General features: G+C 47.0%; 1 protein-coding gene across 2 annotated transcripts in view; it reads right to left on the bottom strand.

The window, feature by feature from the left end:
• The window catches only part of PALM (paralemmin), a 118,085-nt gene extending 98,231 nt beyond the window's left edge, over window positions 1–19,854 (bottom strand). For both annotated transcript variants that reach the window (XM_063914390.1, XM_063914389.1), the window contains exon 1: window positions 19,750–19,854. In XM_063914390.1, the coding sequence (XP_063770460.1) occupies window positions 19,750–19,754 (5 nt within the window). In that variant the 5' untranslated portion in view covers window positions 19,755–19,854. The remainder of the gene's footprint in view (window positions 1–19,749) is intronic.
• Between the last annotated feature and the right edge of the window lie 3,402 nt (window positions 19,855–23,256).

Genomic DNA, 23,256 nt, shown 5'->3' on the forward strand with positions numbered 1-23,256 from the left:
ATGACGTAGGCATGGCCATGCCCCCTAACTTGCGTGGCCGCGCCCCGTTTCGGTCACGTGCGCGACGAAGCCGCGCGTGCGCACATGTGCCCACGGAGTCCGGCGCCCTGCCCCTTTTCACTCCTAGAGTGAACACTATAATAGTAAACGTTGCTACTACTGCTGTTGTGTAAATAGGAATACATATGATTTACCGGCAGACGGGATGCCGGCTGTCACTATACCGACAGCGGCATACCATCTGTCGGAATCTCGGTAGCAAGGCAGCAAGTTCTCTCGCAACGATTCGGGCCCGGTGGCTCACTTTGCTCGCCACAGGTTATATTTCCACTCGGTTGGTGGCGTGGACCCACCAACCGAGTGGGAATACCCTGTGTTTGTTGGAATTCCGGCTGGCGGTAGTTCACCGGCTAGTGGGATTCAGCGTTAGTCTCCTGAAATCCAGGATCCCGACAGCTAGTATATTAACTGCATCCTGTGTGAATATATTCCTGCAGTGTTGCCTGATTCATTTTGTATTATTATTATTATTTATTATTAATGTGCGGATATTGGCGCCAGATATTCTAAGCAGAAGGATGAGTGCCTTTTTTTCAGGTAAAACATCAATAAACATTCTGGTTGTGAAATGCAGGGAAGGGGTAACTGCATTGTGTACTGCATTATTGGGGTCTCACTCCCTAACTGCTCAATGCCATAATTGTGGGGAGTGGAGCCATGATGATGCAATTCACTGAAAAGAAAGTCAGGAAGTCCCCTGGCTGACCTACTACCCTTGAGGGTTATGGCTAAAACCAAGTTGGGGAAAGGACCTCTGACTTCGCTCGCCACCGGGTTACTAAAAGTAGTAGTTGCTGTGGTGGATAGTGAAAGTGCTATACTGCCGTCCTTGCTCTTCCCCCTGACATCAGAGGTCCTTTAGCCCACTTGGTTCTAGCATCTACCGACCCTGGAGAAGTGGGCAAGAACTGGGAAGTGGTTCACTCACTTGCTAATACAGAAGAGATCCCCAAGAATGATAGATATACCATATGTTATATATTGATATAATGCTATTAATAATAATAATAATAATAATAATGCAAATAATACTGGTTTATGGTCTTGCCTATATGGCTAATATGTAACTGATTGTTTGCATATTTCAGCCTGTTAAAGCTATAAGCAGATGCTTGGAAAAAGGAGATTTATGGTAGACTTACCATAGTTAAATCTCTTTCTGCAAGGTACACTGGATTCCACAGGGAATACATCGGGTGTAGAGTCAGATCTTGATCCCAGGCACCAACAGGCAAAAGATTTGACTGTTCCCAGGATGCATTGCACCGCCTCCTCTATAGCCCCGCCTCCAGGCACTGGAGCTCAGTTCCATTAACCAGTCCAATGCAATAGCAGGTAAAATAGAGACAGTAGAAGGTACCAGCGCCTAATGCCATACAAACCGCTCCGTGTACCTCGCAGAAAGAGATTTAACTATGGTAGGTCTACCATAAATCTCCTTTTCTGCAGCGGGGTACACTGGGATTCCACAGGGAATACATCAGGGATGTCCTAAAGCAGTTCCTCATGGGAGGGGATGCACTGTAGTGGGTACAAGAACCCGGCGTTCAAAGGAAGCATCCTGGGAGGCAGAAGTATCAAATGCATAGAACCTAAGGAACGTGTTCACTGAGGACCACGTAGCCGCCTTGCACAATTCTTCGGCGGACGCGCCACGGCGGGCCGCCCAAGAATGCCCAACAGACCGAGTAGAATGGGCTTTGATAGCAGCAGGAGCTGGGAGTCCAGCCTGCGCATAGGCTTGTGCAATCACCATTCTAATCCATCTGGATAAGGTTTGCTTATTTGCAGGAAAGCCACGTTTGTGAAAACCAAAAAGTACAAATAAGGTATCTGACCTCCTGAAGGAGGCAGTCCTCTCTACATAAATACGGAGAGCCCGTACCACATCCAAAGACCGCTCTTTGGCGGACAAACCAGAAGAGATAAATGCCGAAACCACAATCTCTTGGTTAAGATGAAAAGATGATACCACCTTAGGTAGATAACCAGGGCAAGTTCGAAGAACTGCCCGGTCCCGGTGAAAAATCAGAAAGGGTGGACGACAGGACAAAACGCCTAAGTCCGACACCTACCTAGCAGAGGCAATAGCCAGAAAAAACACAACCTTAAGTGTAAGATATTTAAGATCCACAGACCCAAGATGTTCAAATGGAAACTCTTGTAGGGCACTTAAGACAACAGACAGATCCCATGGAGCCACAGGAGGGACATAGGGAGGCTGAATCCATAGAACACCCAGAGTGAAGCTATGAACGTCAGGAATAGATGCAATTTTCCTCTGAAACCACACCGAAAAGGCAGATATATGAACCTTGAGGGAGGCCAGGTGAAGGCCTAAATCTAGGCCTTGTTGCAGAAATTCCAAACGTCTAGAGGTTCTAAACGAATAGGCATCATAATTCTTAGCAGCACACCATGGGAAGTAATACCCCTTTCACATCTCACAAATAACCCGGTATCGACACGGCATATTGCCGTGTCGACCCGGGTCAGTGTGCGATGTGAAAGGTCCTTGGTAGTTTTAGCGGGTCGCCTGACCTGGTAATTCAACCCGGTAAAAAAGAAGGGTTTTACCCGGGTTGATTACCGGGTCAGGTGCGGTGTGAATGGGAGCCGTGTCGATGCGACACGGTTCCCATTCACAGCATAGGGAGAGGCGGCGCAGGAGATAAGCTCATCTCCCAGCGCCGCCTCCACCCCCACCCCTGCTGCTGCTGCTCCCTCCGCTGCTATGGCAACCGACCCGGTATATTGCCGGGTCGGAAAGCCAGCAGCGGAGCGCAAATGCCGGATCCCACCCGGTAAGTACACGTTTGTCTTACCGGGTAGGATCCGGCATTTGCGGTGTGAATGCGGTATTAGAAACTGTAAAGAATTATTTAGTAGCAATTCTGCTAATCTACTATTAGCTATTCTGCTAAGCTAAGATACACTCCCAGAGGGCGGCGGCCTAGCGTTTGCAATGCTGCTAAAAGCAGCTAGCGAGCGAACAACTCGGAATGAGGGCCAGGTCATGTCCTGAGCTTTCTGAGAATTGTTTATTGCCGCCGGACTTTCTGCATATTGTTGGACCCAGGCTGGGGTTACCTACGGAGGGCACCAGGGCTGTATACTATATTGGTGGATGTGCTGCCTATAATGCAACACACACACATATATATATATATATATATATATATATATAATTACTTTGTTTCAATCGCCATGCTCCACCACTCTCTCTGCGCCGCATCCCTCCTCCGCCGCTCTGACAGGTCGCTAGGTGACTCGCTGCCGCCAGCTCCTCGCTGAGACATCCAAACACATCTGCCTGGCCAATCGTCTTTTTCTGTGGGGGAAAATATCGGTGCCCTGCAGTAGCAGATCGGGAAAGCAGGGGGGGGTTTCTAGGTACTCAGAAACCCCCCCCTGCATGTGCTAGTGCAGGGGGTGGTCTTCAGTATACCGCCAGCCGGGTTCCCGGCGACCAGCATACTTGCGCCGGGATCCCGACCGCCGGCATGCCAACACATATTCTCCCTCTTGGGGGTCCACGACCCCCCTGGAGGGAGAATAAATAGCGTGGTGCGCGTAGCGCACCACCGTGCCCAGAAGGGCTCATTAGTGCTCGCCCAGCTGTCGGTATGCCGGTGGTCAGGATCCCGGCGTCGGTATGCTTGCCCCCGGGATCCCGGCCGCCGACCACTCATACTACACCCACTTGCGGGCCTTCAACATCGTTTGAATAACCGCCTCAGAGAATCCCTTGGCCCTCAGGAGTGAAGCTTCAAGAGCCACGCCGTCAAAGCCAGTCTGGCCAGGTCTGGATGGACACAAGGGCCCTGAACGAGGAGGTCTGGGCGTTGAGGAAGTAGAAGAGGACGCTCTATCGATAGACCCTGCAGGTTTGAGAACCAATACTGTCTGGGCCACGCTGGAGCAACTAGAAGTAGTATTACTCTTTCTTGCTTGAACTTCCGCAGTACCCTGGGCAGGAGTGACACTGGAGGGAACACGTAAGGCAGCCGAAAGTTCCATGGAATTGCCAGTGCATCCAGGAATGCTGCTTGTCGATTTCTTGTCCTTGATCCGAAGACTGGAACCTTGTGATTGTGTTGAGACGCCATCAGGTCCACATCTGGTTGGCCCCACTTGTCCACTAGGAGTTGAAAGACTTCCGGATGAAGGCTCTACGCTCCGGCATGAACGTCCTGATGACTGAGGAAATCCGCTTCTCAGTTGAGGACTCCGGGGATGAACACTGCCGATATAGCTGGCAGATGGCTTTTCGCCCAACAGAGGAATTTTGATACTTCCAGCATTGCAATGCGGCTTCAAGTGCCGCCTTGATGATTTATGTATGCCACCGTGGTGGCATTGTCTGATTGTACCTGAACAGGCCTGTTCTGTACTAGGGGCAGGGCCAGTGTCAACACATTGAACACCGCCCGCAATTCCAGAATGTTTATCGGGAGGAGAGGCTCCTCCCTGATCCACCGACCCTGAAGAGAGTGTAGCTCCAACACTGCGCCCCAACCCTGCAGACTGGCATCCGATGTCAGGAGGACCCAGTTGGAGATCCAGAAGGGACGTCCCCTGCTCAACTGTTGGTCCTGTAGCCACCAGCTCAGTGACAGACGAACCTCCAGAGTCAAGGAGATCATTTGAGACCTGATCTGATGAGGTAGGCCGTCCCACTTGGAAAGGATTGAGGGCGGGAATGAAATTGAGCGCACTCTACCACCTCAAAAGCCAACACCATGAGGCCTAGTACTTGCATCGCCGAGTGTATCGACACTCTTGGGTGAGAGAGGAAATATCTGATCCTGTCCAGAAGTTTCAGGAGTTTCTCTGGAGACAAAAACAATTGTTAGTTGTGTGTATCCAGTAGTACCCCCAGGTGCACCATGCTCCGAGCAGGGACCAGCGAGGACTTCTTCCAGTTGATGAGCCACCCGTGGGCTTGTAGGAATTGGACTGTCAGTTCCAGATGACGGAGGAGAACCTCTTGGGAGAATGGCTGTCATTATGGCCATGATCTTGGTGAAGATCCGAGGAGCCGTGGTCAATCCAAAAGGCAAGGCCTGGAATTGATAATGTAGGTTGCCAATAGCAAACTGCAGATATTGCTGATGTGAGATGGCAACAGATATGTGTAGGTAAGCACCCTGCATGTCCAGGGATACCATATAGTCCTTGGGTTCCATGGCCAGCACAATAGAGCGCAGAGATTCCATATGGAATTTGGATACTCTCACAAATTTGTTCAAAGATTTGAGGTTGAGTATAGGCTGGAAGGACCCACTACAAGAACATTTTATAAAATAGTTGTCTTTCAATTAGGTGGAGCTACTGTATAAACAGTACCCAGGTATTATTAAAATATTGCTTTAAATGTAATACAGTATACACAATCTATACCTCAAAATGCTTTCTACTTGGACTTCCTACTTAATTTATGATTGGAAACACCTGCTTTGAAATACCTTTTTTATTAATGAAATAGTTCAACACAGGTTACATTTTGTCCCTCCTGGAATGGGACATGTTGAGAGGTATGCACAACCTAATATACATCTCCTACCTTCCACCGGGGCCCCCCTGTCTTAAGTGCCCTGGGCACCCCCAAGGCTTAATCCAGCCCTGCCCGGGTGAACTGTAGAAGTCGGCCTCCCACCCTGGGGTCCCCCAGGGGGAGGCCCACCCCCGTCATGCAGCAGGCTTGTCTTATTTGGAAGAAGGCTGACGGGCGGCCCAAGATTGCTTAGACTTGGGCTTAATGGTCTTGGAAGCACGAGCCCGTCTCGGGTACATGTGACCTTTTGCTTTCCCTGGCGGTCGAAAGGAACAAAAAGTGGTACTTTTAGCCTTCGGAGCAGAAGGATTTGTACTTGGGAGAAACACAGTCTTGGCATCGCCAATTCAGTGACAATCTTGTTCAGATCCTCCCCGAATAATATGTCTCCCCTAAAAGGGAGCACCTCCAAGGTCTTTCTGGAGTCCAGGACCACCTTCCAGGACCTCAACCACAGAATCCGGCGAGCCAGGATAGACGTAGTAGACGCTTTGGCCGCCATGACGCCTGCATCAGAGGCCGCCTCCTGAATATAGTGGGAGGCTGTGGTAATATAGGACATATATTGTCTGGCAGTGTCAGAAAAATCCTGAGGCAGCTCATCCTCAATTGCCTGAACCCATGCTTCAATTCCTTTCACAGCCCAGGAGGCTGCCATAGTGGGTCTATGTACAGCACTAGTAAGGGAGTAAATAGACTACAGGCAACCCTCCACACGCTTATACATCGGTTCCTTCAGTGAGGTGACGGTGGTGACAGGCAGAGTAGAAGACACCACGAGGCAGTGACAGGCAGAGTAGAAGACACCACGGGCGACATGAGAGTCCACTGGTGGTGGAGTTTGCCACTTGTTACTCAACTCCGCAGGGATAGGATAACGAGCTAGCATCTTTTTAGACAGGGAAAACTTCTTTCCTGGAGAAGACCAGGATTCCTGACGTATGTCAATTAATAGGTCAGAATGTTGTAAAACTACTTTAGTAACCTTCTGATGTTTGAACTTGTCAGGTTTCTTAGAAGTAACAGCAGGCTCGATCTTATAATCAATCTGGAGAATCAGCTTGATAGCCTCCACTAGTTCAGGAACATCAACCTGTGTTGGAGAATCCTCATCAGAAGCAACTGTATCAGTGTCTGAGGGATCAGTATATTCCCCATCCTCATCGGAAGAATTATCCGAAATATTAGTGGATTGTTAGGAAGAAATGGTCCGCTTAGATGACCCCTTGGCCCCAGATGGGTGTGGTGTAGACTTTTGTCTAACCAAGGATTGAGTTAATTGTTGTAATTGGGTAGACAGCGTATCCGCCCAGGGTGGATTAACTACAGGGACAATGGGGGTCATTCCGAGATGATCGTAGCTCCCGACCAGCGCAGCTTTAGCGTGCTGGCCGGGAGCTACTCATCGCTCCCCGGCCTGCAGCGGCTGCGTGTGACGTCATGCAGCCGCTGCGTGTGACGTCATGCAGCCGCTGCGGCCCGCCCCCCGTTCGGTCCGGCTATGCCTGCGTTGGCTGGACCACGCCCACGAAACGGCGGCCCCCGTCCCCTGTCAATCAGGCAGAGGCGATCGTAGCGGCCAGACGGCCTTCGGCACTGCGGCGCCGGCGCAGTTCTGACCCGATCGCACCGCTGCAATAAACTGCAGCGTGCAATCGGGTTAGAATGACCCCCAATATGTGGCTGTAATGGCACAGGAGATCCCACAGGGGGCGTAAGACGTGTTACAAGTGTAGTCAGCATACTTGAAATAAAATATTCAGGTAGTAGTGCACTTGTTCTTGACTAACACAGGTCTAAAATGACATGTAGAATACTTAAGTGCCTGTAAAAGCACAGCGCTGATGAGGCAGGCGGCTTTACAGAGGAGACAGAGCCCTGCAGTCCCGGAGATCAGCCCAGCTAGTAGTGAAGATGGCGCCAAAATTTCAGTCAGGGAGTGAGGGAGAGAGAAATGCAGCTCCAGGGCGGGAACACCAGCAGTAAATGGAGCCCGAGCTTGGGGAGGGGCTACATGTCAGCGCCTTATCTCCTCTGCTGGACTTCACCCCCGGGTACTGTGGAGCCTATTGCAAACAGATTTTAGTAAATCCGACCCGTGCTACCTGCCCTGGTGGATATAGTGTGGTCCCTGTGCCGTACAGTGTCCACGCTAGCGGTGCGGTCCGTCTCTTGGGACCGCGATTTACCGGCAGGTCCCACCTGGGAGACTCTCTTACCTCCTCCCTGAAGTGCAGCCACGCGATCCAGGAGAGTGTCAGCCTGAAATCCGGTGCGCCTCTGCTGCAAGTACCCAGGAACTAGGCCGCGAGTGTATGCAGCGATGCTGGAGGAGGTGATGGAGCCGCAGCACAGCATGTCAGAATGACATTCACAGTGCTGCGGCCCTTGAAGTCTTCTTTAAAAGCTCTTTTCAGGGCTGCCTGGCGTAGCCCTACCTGTTAGTGACCTGCACTGCAGACACCAACTTACAAACTGAGCTCCAGTGCCTGGTGGCGGGGCTATAGAGGAGGCAGTGCAATGCATCCTGGGAACATTCAAAGCTTTGGCCTGTTGGTGCCTCGGATCAAGATCCAACTCTACACCCCGATGTATTCCCTGTGGAATCCCAGTGTACCCCGCTGCATAAATATGACAGTGAACTCCATATGGAAATGGCTACATGTGCTGCTTGTTGCTTTCTCCGTTATTGTTGTATTTGATGTTAGAATGCATGCAAGAGAATGTGAACTATATCAAATACCACGCCGGCCAAGAGTGAATCAAAGGATTTTGCTGTAATGTCAGTGGTGGATGAGTGGAATGGATACTATTCCTAGCCACACAATGGACTGATTAGCTATTAGGAAATATATGTCTGGAATTAGGAGTTTCTGTTTAATTATTTAATGACATCACCAAAGGGGTATAAATAGGTATCCCTGCAGGGTGAATAGCTATGCCTTGATAAAGATGACGGGGAGTATCGAAACGCGTCGGCGGAACTTTGCTGTGTACAGGACACACTGGAACGGATCTGTGGAGTGAACTTCAAGGTGCTGGGGATGCCTGGTTATTGTTCTATCATGCCTTGTTTGTCTACTTGATGGACAATCCTTTATGGTGAGAGTCCAGTGTTTATCCTGTTCTGTTTGATTGATGTGAATAAAAACGGTATTATACTATACCTGCTTATTTCTTCTATGATATTGGAAAACGTGAGAGATGCATACCAGAGAGCAATAGACAATGGAGGGGATTTTTCATTAAGGCTTGACCTTCTCCTATTCATGCTCAATGTGTCTACGATTCTAGTAGACAATTCCTCACAGTACAGATTCCACTTGCAGTGTTATCAAAAGAATCCTCATTACAATAACAATATTACACTATTGTTTTTTCTTTTATTTCATGTGTTGGAGAATATAGGGGGTCTGAAATTGAAGGGTTTCCACCTCCTGTTAAAGAGTGTTACTCCAAAAGTAGATCTATCAGCGCCTGTGAACAGTCCGGTGATATTTATGGTTTTTGAGGCTTCTATTATAGCCTACAAATAGATTCTGGAATGCTGATTGGTGGATGACTGGAGCTATCTACCAATCACAGGGCCAGAAGCTGTAAGCATGCCAAGAAACAGCGAGGGACCAAAGTAATGGTGAGTAATTTGACTGGTGTTCCCCATAGATCTGTGGCCTACATTAGCCAGATATGAATGAAACATGTTGCATATATTTGACTTATCTGTAAACACACAAAGGGGGAGATTTATCAAAACTTGGAGATAAAGTACTAATCAAAAAGCTTCTGTCATGTTACAGGCTGTGTTTGAAAAATGACAGGAGCTGATTGGTTGGTACTTTCTCTCTCTGCGCTTCATCTCTCTCCACGCTTTGATGAATCTCCCCCACAGAACACATAAAAAACAATGGGCTAGTCCCATATGTGAACACTACAACCCCCTACTGATGCTCCATTAGTAGACCCCATGACAAACAGCTTGGACCTTTTAATTGTTACATTTAACACAACAGTGTGAAGAGAGATTCAGATCTGAGGTCAAATTTGTAAAGGGGTACAAAGGTTGGGGAAAAATCGGATATGGTTTATGCTTTTTAATGAGACAGGATGTGGTCAGATCTGAGGTTCAATTTTTTAATTACTGTAGGTGAAGGGGAGGATCTGGGATATCATATGATTTTTAAAGATGGCGGGGTGTATATTCAGAGTATGGGGTGATTCAGATCTGATCGCTACTGTGCATTTTCGTACAGTTGGCGATCGGGTCATAACAGTGCATGCGTATGCACCGCAATGCGCAGGCGCGTCAGACAGCTACAACGGGCATCGCTGGTCAACTTCAGGATGGTGTGAAGGATCCATTCGCACGGGCGTTCGCAAGGTGATTGACAGGAAGAAGCCGTTTGTGGGTGGCAAAGAACATTTACAGGGAGTGTCAGGAAAAACGCAGGTGTGTCCAAGTGTTTTGAGGGAGGGTGTCTGACGTCAGCTCCGGCCCCGATCAGCAGGATTCTATCGCACTGGAAGAGTAAATCCTGGGCTACGCAGAGACTGCACAAACTGATTTTTAGCAGCTCCGCTACACATAGGATCGCACACTTGCACGGCGAGTACACACTCCCCCTGTAGGTGGTGACTATCTGATCGAAGGACAGCAAAAAACGCAGCTCAGCTATCAGATCTGAATTACCCCCTATGACTTTTAAGGAGGTAAGGGGCTCATTTTTGGAATATGTTTAATGAAGGAGGTGAGGGGTCAAATCTAGGGTCAGATCTGGGGTCTGATTTTAAAGAAGGTATTTATTTTATTATACTTATAACAAAAGAAAACAATTTAACTGAAATTGTATCATTTGTCTTAACAATATTATTACGTTCTGTCAAATTGTTGGAGTATATGTAGTAGATTTAGATTTCTGATGTGGTTGGTATTGCACAGCCACAGGGCAGCAGCTTTCCAATATCATACCATAAAATTGTAATGCTAAAGGAGGTGTCTGTAGGAAAAAGACGCCTCCTGCCAGCATCTGAGATCCGAGTTCTGTGTCTGAAGATGCAGCATCGGATTAACATCACAATGGTCGCAGCCCTCAGCCAGTCTGCATAAGCTGAAACTTACTCAGCCGGGCTCAGGAAGTCTGCTTCCGATGACACAGACCCTGGGCTCGACATGCCTACAAAACGGCAGCAGTTTTGTAGAACGGACCTGATCACTGCCCCCACTCCACCCGCCAAACACCGCAGCATGTCAATCATGATGCGGCTAAGGGGGGACTGCGAGGAATCATGCAGGACCCGTTCTGCGCATGAGCAGTTCCCACACTTTTGGATTTGTACGTAGACCATCGGGTTTGCATACAAATCCGAATCAGGCCCATTGTTCGCTAAAATGTTCCCTGTATTGATATGGGTCACTAGAATGCTCCCTGCTTTGAAAGGTGGTCAATAGAATGCTCCTTGCATAAGCATATTTACAACTGGTGCAGGGTCTGCGGTGCACACGGGCTTCTGGGTCCAGGGGAGACCCACACCGCATTCCCTGCACCCAGAGTACACATACCTGGTGCCAGCAAGAGAATCTCCCTCCTCCACTGGGGCATCCTCCCAGTGACATCTCCAAAAATATGGCACAGCATACAGAAAGCACTGTGCCAGAACCTTTTCTATTTTGTGTGTATGCACAACCTTCCTGAATATCACTGGGAATATGGCACCACTGAGGAAGGGGTACCCTCTTGACAGCACATGGTAGTATGTGGAGTGGTGCTCAGAAGAAGGGACCCATCTTGGGAATTAACTCTCCTGGCTCTTTGTATGTATATTAGTCACTAGAATGCATCCTGTATTGTATTTTGATCACTAGAAAGTTTCCAACACTGTATTATACTGTATATGGGGCCTAATTCAGACCTGACCATTGCTGCCGATCAGGTCTGAACTGTTCATGTTCCAGCGCCGCAGTGCACCGGCGCATGCCAGACAGCCGACGGCGATCTCAGTCCTGCGATCGCCTCTACCTGATTGACACGCAGAGGCGGTTGCTGGGCAGTAGGAGGCAGACGTGCCCGGACCATGCGGGGGGGGGGGGGGAGGGGGCAGACCACGGCGGCTGCGTGACATCACACACAGCGACGAGTAGCTCCCAGCCAGGAGCTGCGCTAGTAGGGAGCTACTCTTCAAGTACAAAAGCATCGCCGCTGTGCGATGCTTTTGTACTTGTGCGGTGGGGTAGGGCCTGACATGCGGAGCGGACTAGCCCTGTGCTGGGCGTCCCCCTGTATGTCAGGGAAGCTGATCATAGATGTGCTAAATTTAGCACATCTACGATCAGGTCTGAATTAGGCCCATTGATCACTAGAATGCACTATTGGATATAGGGCCTATATTCATGTTTGTACGCAGTGGGCGATGTTCACGCAATGGAACGATTATCAGCAGACTGTGCATGTGCAGCGATCGTAATGCACATGCGTCAATATCTTGTTACAATGAGGTTTCATGGAGAAGTGACTGATAGGAAGTGACTGTTTAGAGGTGTTAACGGGGAGTGGTTGGAAAAATGCAGAGGCGTCATGGCCATTTTTGGAGCATGTATCTGCCCTCAGCTGTGACCTCATACGTGCAAAACCATAGGTTTACCCTTAACCTCGATGTTCCTTGTTTTTGCATATAGGCTGCGAATGTGTACACAATAGCAAATGAAATTGTGATGGCTACGGTGGGCGTCTCTTTTCATTTCTGGGCGGCAGCTTCACTTGCTAACATTAGCGGCTCTTTAGCCTACAAATTCGCAATTGCATCTGCGTACAAACATGAATTAGGTCCATGGGGGTAATTCAGACCTGATCGCTCGCTAGCAGTTTTTTGCATTGCTGCGATCAGATAGTCACTGCCTACAGGGAAGTGTATTTTAGCTGTGCAGGTGTGCAAATGCATGTGCAGCTGAGCAGTACAAATAAACTTTGTGCAGTTTCTGAATAGCCCAGGACTTACTCAGCCGCTCTGATCACTTCAGACAGTTCAGGACCGGTATTGACGTCAGACACCCGCCCTGCAAACGACTGGACACGCCTGCGTTTTTCCAACCACTCCCAGAAAACGGTCAGTTGCCACCCACAAATGCCCTCTTCCTGTCAATCTCCTTGCGATCGGTTGTGCGAATGGATTCTTCGTAAAACCCATCACACAGCAACAATCCGCTTTGTACCTGTGCGACGCGCCTGCGCATTGTGGTGCATACACATTGCACAGTTCTGACCTGATCGCAGCGCTGCAAAAAACACTAGCGAGCGATCAGGTCTGAATTTCCCCCATAGGGGGTAATTCCAAGTTGATCGCAGCAGGAAATTTTTTAGCAGTTGTGCAAAACCATGTGCACTGCAGGGGAGGCAGATATAACATGTGCAGAAAGAGTTAGATTTGGGTGGGTTATTTTATTTCTGTGCAGGGTAATACTGGCTGCTTTATTTTTACACTGCAAATTAGATTGCAGATTGAACACACGCCACCCAAATCTAACTCTCTCTGCACATGTTAAATCTGCCTCCCCTGCAGTGCACATGGTTTTGCCCAAATGCTATCAAATCCTGCTGCGATCAACTTGGAATTACCCCCATAGTTCACTGTTATGCTATGAATTGAACAGAGGTCACTAGAATAGTCTCTGCTTTGTCTGATGGGACTGGTATGTGTTGTATTTGTTTACAGCCCTTTAACAAAAAAAGCCACATGAAATCACATCCATATTTGACAAACCACTCCTGTTGTCCCTCACAGTCTGCTGGTAGATAAACCAGGGCATCTTGCTTGTGTCTGCCCCCCAAGGGTGAACTTGCCAGCCAGCCCTTAGTATAACCTGACAGTTAATGGCTATTTTACAGGACTTCACTTGGTGCATAGAGGACATACCCTCTTCTAAGATCAGAGGTAAGGGCCCTACACATTAAAAGATCCGCCGCCGAGCTGCCCGACGGCGGATACGGCCGACGGGCGACCCGGCGGCGGGGGGACAGTGACGGGGGGAGTGAAGTTTCTTCAATCCCTCTGTCACCCGGCTCCATTGAAGTGCAGGCAAATATGGACGAGATCGTCCATATTGGCCTGCATGCACAGCAAAGAATGAGCACGGGGCCGCGCATCGTTCATCGCTTGGGCCTCCACACTGAAGGATATGAACGATATCTCGTTCATTCATGAACGAGATTGTTCATATCTTTCAGTGAGATCGATCAGTGTGTAGGGCCTAGTAGAGTAATAGAATTCATAAGTGATATTTTAAATTACATTCACTTAAATATGTGAAAAAGTTGAAGACATAAAACTGTGTTAGGCAAAGCATATCACGCAGAACATGCTGATTTCCATGACAGCTACGGAAAATATAAATATCAGAGAACATTTAGCAAGTATATCCATCTCAGGTCCGTGACTTTTGATCTTAAGCATAAAAAAAACATTTGACAAAGCCGTCGACATGAGGATTTTTTTTTTTGTGTCGTTTTCTTCGTAAAGTGACCGGGATCCCAAATTAGTGCACCGCTTCGCTCGCCATGCTTCGGGCATGGTGCCTTCGCTCCGCTACCGCTTCGCTCGGCACACTTTACCGTTCCAATCGTAGTCCACGTGGATCGTTAAGTATGAAAAAATCCAAGAAAAAATAAAAAATGTGAAAAACTCATGTCGACCTTTAGACCTGTCGACCTAGCACATGTCGACCTAGAAACCCTGTCGACCTTCCATCCATGTCGACCTAGTGACTGTCGACCTATAGTGGTCGACCTAAACATTGTCGACCTAGACACTGTCGATCTTCAGACCGGATCCCGTGCCATTAACCATGCATTGATATCATAAGGAACAGTAAAGCGGGTGAAATGAGCGACCTGCTAGAATCCTGCACGGCAGGCCAATCTAGCATCAGCGATAGCGATGAATATGGCTCCGTGAGTACCCCCCTGTAATATATATTATACCTGTTACTTTGGGATATCTTCTGCATCTAGTTTCTGTTCTATGCAATTGCCAGGAACTGCTGTATCTTCCTCAGTGCCTTCTAAAGTAAAAGTTGTCTCTGTGATTAACTTATCTTCCTCAATCACCCATCCAGCAGAATGGCATTAGTGTCATGACCTAGTGCTGATACTACAGTTTGATAAGAGCCTCCCCCTCCAAGAAAATGCACCAGATCCATGTACTGAGGAGAGGACAAATAATATATCTCCTGTATTATCTTGCTATATGGATGTTGGAAAAGAATGAAAGCATAACTTCTGGGTAGTAATTGGAGTGCTTTCCCTGAGACTCTCTCTAGTGCGGAACCCTAGCTAAGTGGGCAAGCTATGGTTCTATTGCTAAGGGGAGAGGGTTGTTATCTGAGCAATAGAGATTGATGTTCTGCTCTAATTGAGAATTAATGGCAAGTTATAATTTGTCATGCTGTGTAAAATTAACACAATAAAAAAAATAATACTAAATGAATAAATATAATACAAAAGGTTGAAACTACTTATTTTTTGTTATAGTGTCTCATTTTTCAGTATGTTAGATTGTATCTTTTAATAGCCTGCAGGTTTGTTTTGGCATTGTACTGCTGTCTATGACGATAGTTCATCACTGACTAGAAGCTCTCCATAGCAACCATCTAAAGAGGAGGTGCATAGTAATTACACCATTAATACAATCAAAACTATCTATTTTTAATAAATTAGCAATTTTTTCAACGTACACAAAATAAAGAATACATTTGATGAGTGCCATCCTTTAAACTCAAGCTGACATCCGTAATCAAAGATCCTCTTAAAAGCTATTTAAAATACAAATTCAAATGTTCGTATATGCAGCAAAAAGGTCAAATACTGTGATTCATTTTGCCAAGAGTCTCCACTACAGCTTTGTTTACAAGTAATGCTTCATTTCGTATCCTTCACTCAAAAACCGTACACACTGGTCGATATATCGGCCGTTCTCTTGAACTCCGTCGTTCACAGACGTATCGCGTCGGCCGCGCAGCACAGCCGACGGCCAATATATCTACCGATATATTGGCGCGTCGCTGTGTGTGTACGGGGCGGTCGTCCGACCGCCCGTACACATGCTGCGGCGGCCGGCGGTGATTGACAGGTGAACTGGGCGGGCGGGCGCCCGCCCAGTTCATGACGTCAGTCCCCCGACGGATCGGGCAGTGTGTATGCACAGCACACTGCCCGATCCGTACATAGATATATCTGCAGATCAATTGATCTGCAGATATATCTATTAGTGTGTACCCACCTTAAAGGTGGGTACACACTAGGCAATGTGTTCTATGAGCGACGTCACCTAGTCTTTCCCCCTCCCGGGCCGGACGGTCGGCGTCAGTGCATACATACTGAGCGACAGGACGACCATATTGCTCAGTGACGTCGCGGCTGGGCCGTGCAGGCAGCTCTCGGACAGCAGTCCAAATTGAGCTGCATGCATAGCTGACAGCAAGGGTCGTTAACGACCCACGGGGCGGCGCATCGCTCGTCGTCAGCAGCATACACACTTGCCGAGAAGGTAAACGACGTCGCTCAGGAAGGGTGAAAATAAGCGATGTTGTTTACTTTCTCGGCAAGTGTGTATGCACCTTAACACATAGTATAAAGTGGTGCCAGGATTAGGACAAAAAGATAAAATGATAAAGCATGTTTTACATGTTGGGACACAATTGTGAATGCCCAAGTATCACCACCAATCTGCAGCCTGTATAGAGCATTTCTGCTTTCAAGGAAATTATGTAGCAATCACATATACTCTACAGTTCTACCATTCTAAGTCAGTGTTTCTCTAACTCGGACCTCATGGAACCCTAACATTGCTTGTTTTCAAGGTATACTCAGGAATAATTAATACCTCAACTAGATCTATTATGTTAGTGCATAGGTTCTCAAACTCAGTCCTCAGGACCCCACACAGTGCATGTTTTGCAGGTAACCCAGCAAGTGCACAGGTGTATTAATTACTCACTGACACATTTTAAAAGGTCCGCAGGTGGAGTTAATTATTTCACTTGCGATTCTGTGAGGAGACCTGCAAAACATGCACTGTGTGGGGTCCTGAGGACCGAGTTTGAGAACCTATGTGTTAGTGAATTAACATACCAGTGCTACAGCTACATGATCTGAAAACATGTACTGCTAGAGTGCTAGGGGTCAATGAGGATTGGGTTTGAGAAACATGGTTCTAAAGGACAAGTGCTTCCCAACCACAGTCCTCAAGGCACACTAACAGTCCAGGTTTTAGAGATATTCATGCTTGAGCACAGATGGTTAAACAAAAATAACTTAGCTACTAATTAAGTCACCTGTGTTCAAGTATGGCTATCCTTACAACCTGGATTATCAGTGTATCTTGAGGACTGGTTTTGAGAATCCCTGTGCTGGAGTCATCAGTTAGATTTGTTAGCTCAGTAATGTAATGGCTTTGATATAGATTAGTGTCCACAAATGGTTTTAATTGCTCTTTAAAGGGGTCCATTTATCAAGAAATATTTGCAACTTATTCCCCCCAAAACAACCATTTTTGGGGGGTAACCGCAAATATTTTGTATCACCTAAATGTATGAAGGAGGGATTGTAGCAGATATCGGAGATACCTGCTGTGATCCCTCCATTCCCAACTGCAGCCACAACCTCCCATCGGTTTCTATAGAGGATGCGATGCTGCCAGATTTACCAAACTCCGGCATGGAAGCATTCTGGAGATTGGTCCCCACAGGTACCGCCATCTGAAGATGGCATTAGCCCATTGTAGCCCATGTGCTAAAGATAGCAAAAATCATCAGGAGAGGTTTCTCCGGAACCCTCTCTGTCAATGGCTGCCACTCAGTGCGAAGGGATGGACTTTTTTTCTGAGTCCCTGTACTTGCATGTCCTGCTTCATATATCTGCCCAGTGTAACTGCATCCTGCAATGCGATCTTGGGCACTGAAACTGCGCCAAGATCTGCGATTAGTAATAAATGGCTCCCCTAAGCGTTCATACACACAAACATCAACACTGTTAGTGCTGGAGCCTAGGATGCTGTTATTTAGATTTTACACCATAAATACATATGATTACCTCTATGTTATGCAGTGTGGAAGAATTATGAAATTACTAAAAATACTAGTGAATATTACAGAATTTGTCTTGTGTTGTTACTGGTAATAAAAACCTTGCTGATTGGCTGCTGCAGCACAGCAGTCATCAATTGGTTGACGTTCAGCTAGCCATACACCTCAACTACACAGAAGGATAGATACAATTACCTAGAATTTAAGAGCAAGACAAACCTGGCCTGACATTTATTGAGCTAGAATTCAAGAGTATTTATAACCAAAAAACTGATTATCAGCTGCAATTTGTAAGCTGCCATTTTCCCCCAGGCAATTGTCAAATGTGAATAATTTTTTTGCCATTGGAGGAATGACATAAACGCCTGGACTACAATGCATACATGTATAAAGGCAGCCAATGGCAGAACACTTTGGAATATACAATATTATTCTGTTTTTTTTTCTTGTAGAGATAAGCAGTAATTTAACTAAGTTAAATATCCACTCTAATAATAAAACATCAATTGAGCAGAAAAAGCTTTGACTTCTTTCGCTGTAGGCTACTTTTATTATTGCATTTATGTGCCATTAAATTGCTGTTATTATAGCATGAAATATGTTATTATACAATTCTGTTTGTTGGTTATTAAATCCCTATGCATTATTGTATGGCTCTGCATGATAATGTGCCACTTGACAAGCATAAGCTATTACTGCATTTTCTAGCTTATGTTAACATGATATATTTCACTTCATGTTGTTAGAGCGCACTATGATATTTGATTGCTTCTTGGAGGAGTATTTTGCTCGGAAGTGAATTGTTGGCTGTGCTAGGAATTTGAACCTTGTTTTGGAATGTGGCTCTTGTTCCCGTACTGAGGTCACTCACTCCCTGTTCCCTTTCCTGCTCATTCTGTCTACACTCATGATGTCTCCCTCCTTCTTCTCTCCCCCACAGCCACTGCTCCCTGCATGCTTTCATCTCTCTCTCTCTCTCTCTCTCTCTCTCTTTCTGCCTGATGTCTCGCTACAGTATTCCTGGGCACCTTGCAGCTCTCTATTCTGCATTAGACACCAACCACAGAGCAGACCAGGTGTGATTTCAGGTGTTACAGGTACTGACAGCAGGCATCACACATCAGCAAGGACAACAGGTGGCAAAAAGTCAGATGGTAAAAAAGGATGAGAGAGATCTCAGCTACCTGCATACGCTGCAGATGTATTGACAGGAACCTAGGACCAGAGGGAGACTCCCTATTTACAGTATACTGGCAGAAATCTCACACCAAGGACACTAACAGCACAGCACAACATAATATCCATAAGTGCAACATACTGCATGAGATGTACTGTAGTATCCGGGAAAGATGGAGGCAGGGAATTTCAGGACTGGCAAATGGATACAACTATTGACATAATAACAGCAGGAGGATGTAGAGGACAATCAGAGGGAGGAGTGACTGGGCAGCAGCAGCAGGGATGCAGGGAGTAGATGTGATTACAGGAAGATCAGGAATTTGAGAAACCAGAACAGGGTTCAAAAATGCAGGGAGATATGGGGAGGTGGGGGTGGTGCACACAGATAGGAGACACAGGCAGCGATGCACAGGGGCCTAGGTACAGCCAGGAGAATGCACAAGGAAGGCTGGGGTTATACAGGAATACACATGGGACAGAGGAGGGTGTGTGCTGGATAGGGGTAGGAGTATAGAGAAAATGTGTAGGGATAAAAGCAAAGGAAATCTATGGGAGCATGACAGTGTTTAAGGTAGGTGACGCTTCCATGTAGGCACTCAGTTGTACTAATGTATGCGCTGTGAAGAATAACACATACAAGAAATCATGTGCAGAAAACAAGTGTGGGAGCTGACAGAGGGAGTGTGATGGTCAGATAGGTGTGCGAGAGACAGGTCAGACAGAAGGCAAGGGATGCAGAGGAGCACTGTGACATGCAGGTGGGTGCGGGAGATGCAGGGAGAGTGTGAGTGATACAGGAGGTGTGCAGGATGGACAGCATGCAGAAAGCAGAAGTGATTAGGGAATGGGCAGGGTGTAACATTGCGAGTTCTCTTGTACTCACTCCATGGTGCAAGCTCCTGCAACAGCTCGGGGTGATGTGCAGGCGGCAGAGCCTGGTCTGGCCCTGAGTGTGTATGTGTGTTGGTGTGAATGTGAAAGGAGGGAGGCACCAGTAGGGCAGTATCTACGCTATATTATCTATATGTATTCAGCGCCCTCTGATGGAGAGAAAGGAAACCGCATCTTATATACAGCTCGATTCACAGCGCCTTCTACAAGTGAAACGTCATACATGTGTACGCATTGAAAGTTGAAACGTCATACATGTGTATGCATTTGGCTTCTAGCTACTGCCCGTGCTTTGCACAGCAACAGTGCTGGTCCTTTTCCCTTCCACATTCGTTTCATGTGTTACACCACTTCAGCACCACTACAATGGCTTCCAAAAGTGTCACTGATTCACTCTGACTTCTACAAATATAACAATCACGTTCACTCGTCATAGTAATTATAATAACTACACTTGTGATCTTGTGCCCAATAGTTTGTGTCCAGAATTTTTGGGTTCCCCCCCAAAAATGCACAGTATGGGCATATTTACTAAACATGTGTGTTCAACATGGTCACAAGTTGTTATCACCTTTTCCTTATTTAAATGTGCAAATACAAATCGTGTGCAGTGTCATCTTGCTGCTAGTCTATATGTTATATAATCAGCTACATTTCTTTTACTATCATAACGGTATTCGGTCTTTAGGTCGACATCACGTAGGTTGACACTCATTAGGTCGACCACTATTGGTCGACTTGCATTGGGTCGACATGGTCACTAGGTCGACATGGCAAAGGTCGACACATGAAAAGGTAGACATGAGTTTTTAAACTTTTTTTCCCATTATTTGAACATTTTCATTCTTTACAATCCACGTGGACTACGATTGGGAATAGTAACCTGTGCCGCGTGCAGCGGTAGCGGACATGGTGCATTAATTGGGGTTCCCGGTCATTTTACAAGAAAACGGCACAAAAAGAACCCATGTCGACCACCCATGTCAACCTTTCCACGTTTGAAACAAAAATAGAAAAAAATTGTGTATTGCGCTAGATGTACTGATTGGTAAATACAAATAGGTGTCTGCTTTGACTTCACACACTTATAGGAACTTGCTTGTTAATTTATATGATAAATTTAATAACATTTAACACAAATACAAACACAAAATTAAACCTGTATACACAGATGATAAAATCAATTCATATATTACCGCCACACTGATAGAGAGCGCACTGAATATAATAATTAACTATAAATATATAGCAACACTGTATGTTGGAGTCACTAAACAGACCCGCCTGGTCTGTTAATAAAGTGCAACAAAACTGCACCAGTAGCAGGTGCCTGTGGGAAATTGGTAACACAGTTTCTCCTTTCCTTCTGCAACTGGCATCCCAGTGCAGAGGATACGCTGTAGTGATAATTACCCGACAGCAGGAAGTGTCCAATTTACAGCAGAGTTCTTTGGAGATGTCCCTGTGGCATATAGTAGCAGCAATGTGCTCCACCGCTGGCGTACGTAGTAAGATCTCGTCACTGTACCGGCGGGCTAGTAGTAGCGCTCAACAGCCGCTTAGACCTTTCCACGTTGACCTAATGACCGTGTCGACCTATTTAGGTGTCAAACTAGTCACTGTCGACCAATAGTGGTCGACCTAATGACTGTCGACCTAGTTACTGTCGACCCAACAATCCACACCGATCATAACTATGACCCCTATTTATCAAAATGAGGAAAACATTTCAAAAATCTAAACATTGAAATATTTTTTTCCCCAAGAATAAAGCATTCATGAGATAGTGCTTGCAGGATGAGTATTGATGATGGTGATGGTACTGTATACTAGGTCCACACATGAACCGATATCGCTGACAGTAGCTGGGCTACTGTGGTCCTTTGGTATACTGGGCAAAGAATTTTGAGAGTGTTGCAAAAATGCCCAATGGCTACTAATTGGCCACTAGTGATGACTAATAAAAAGGTCAGTGTTGTAATGTAACATCATTTCCTCACACTGAGAAAGCACTGCAGTATGGAAGACCAATCGGAGAGCCCAGATCCATCATTTGGATTGATACATGATCATTACTTGGAAACTGATATTATCATTGGGGGTCAATCAATCTTTTTTTTAAATCAAATTATCACAATTTGCGCATGCACACTGGAGACCATATTCTTTAACAGAGCACTGCAGAACATTTTTCTGACAGTGGAAACAGGGCAAAAAGGCCAATTAATGATCTGGATGATTTATCACACTGGCTGTATCAATAGGAAATCAGACCAAGATTATTGATGTTCCCTATACAATGTCCATCTCTACTGCAGTCAGATGAATGATGGACAATGGGCCTAATTCAGAGATGTACACAAACCTGATGCATAGTTACCTACTTTGCTGCCTCCTCCTCCGGGAGGAGGCAGCGTTGTAGGTGTATGGGGGCGTGGCCGGCACAGGATAGGCGGTCCGGGGGCGTGGCCGGCAGCAGGATGGGCGGTCCGGGGGTGTAACATCAGGGTCGCGTCATCGTGACTCCGCCCCCTGCTGTGCTGTGCCGAGAAACGAGCCGCTGCATAGCGGGGGGCGGAGCTACGATGACGCGATTCAGCTCGAATCGCGTCATCGGACCCCCTCGGGCCGCCCGCTTGTTCTCTGCTGCGGGCGGCCGAGGGGAAAAGCGGGAGGCTTGCCCACCATTCCGGGGGGGCGGGAGGGTCACCCGATTTTCGTGAGCCTCCCGGCCATTCCGGGAGGGTAGGCAAGTATGACCTGATGGCTTATGTATATATTTGATGTTTATCGATGTGCGCATGTGCAGAATCTGTACTGCACAAGTGATTGACATGCTGCGGCCACTTGGGTGCTGGGAAGGGGCATTGATGGCCAGCATTGCAGAAAAGGGGGGGGGGTGTTGGTCTCAGCATGCCAAGGTGAGTGGCTGCGTCATAGGACACAACTTCACTAGTCCCAAAAGCGTTCAAAATCCTGGCAATCCTGAGTAACCTGAGATGACGGATTTTCACGCAGATGATCTGATGCTCTGTCTTCTATTCACACAAGACGCCTCCTGAGGCATTAGCATATTTTCGCACAGCAGTTGTGTCCAAAGTCATACAGTAGCTGGTGTATGAATTGTGTCCATCTCTTCCTCAGGCCTAATGTAAATGGAAAGCAGTGATGAAGAACTATGTTCTGACTGAATTACCTAGGTATATGCATATTTCTGTTATTTCTACTAGTGATCTTAGTGGACATTACTGCTATTGATAGGCCTCTTCCTGGACATTACTGCTATTGATAGGCCTCTCCCTGGACATTACTGCTATTGATAGGCCTCTCCCTGGACATTACTGCTATTGATAGGCCTCTCCCTGGACATTACTGCTATTGATAGGCCTCTCCCTGGACATTACTGCTATTGATAGGCCTCTCCCTGGACATTACTGCAACTGATAGGCCTCTTCCTGGACATTACTGCAACTGACAGGCCTCTCCCTGGACATTACTG

Source organism: Pseudophryne corroboree, chromosome 1 (assembly GCF_028390025.1).
Source record: "Pseudophryne corroboree isolate aPseCor3 chromosome 1, aPseCor3.hap2, whole genome shotgun sequence".
Classification (NCBI taxonomy): Eukaryota; Metazoa; Chordata; class Amphibia; order Anura; family Myobatrachidae; genus Pseudophryne; species Pseudophryne corroboree.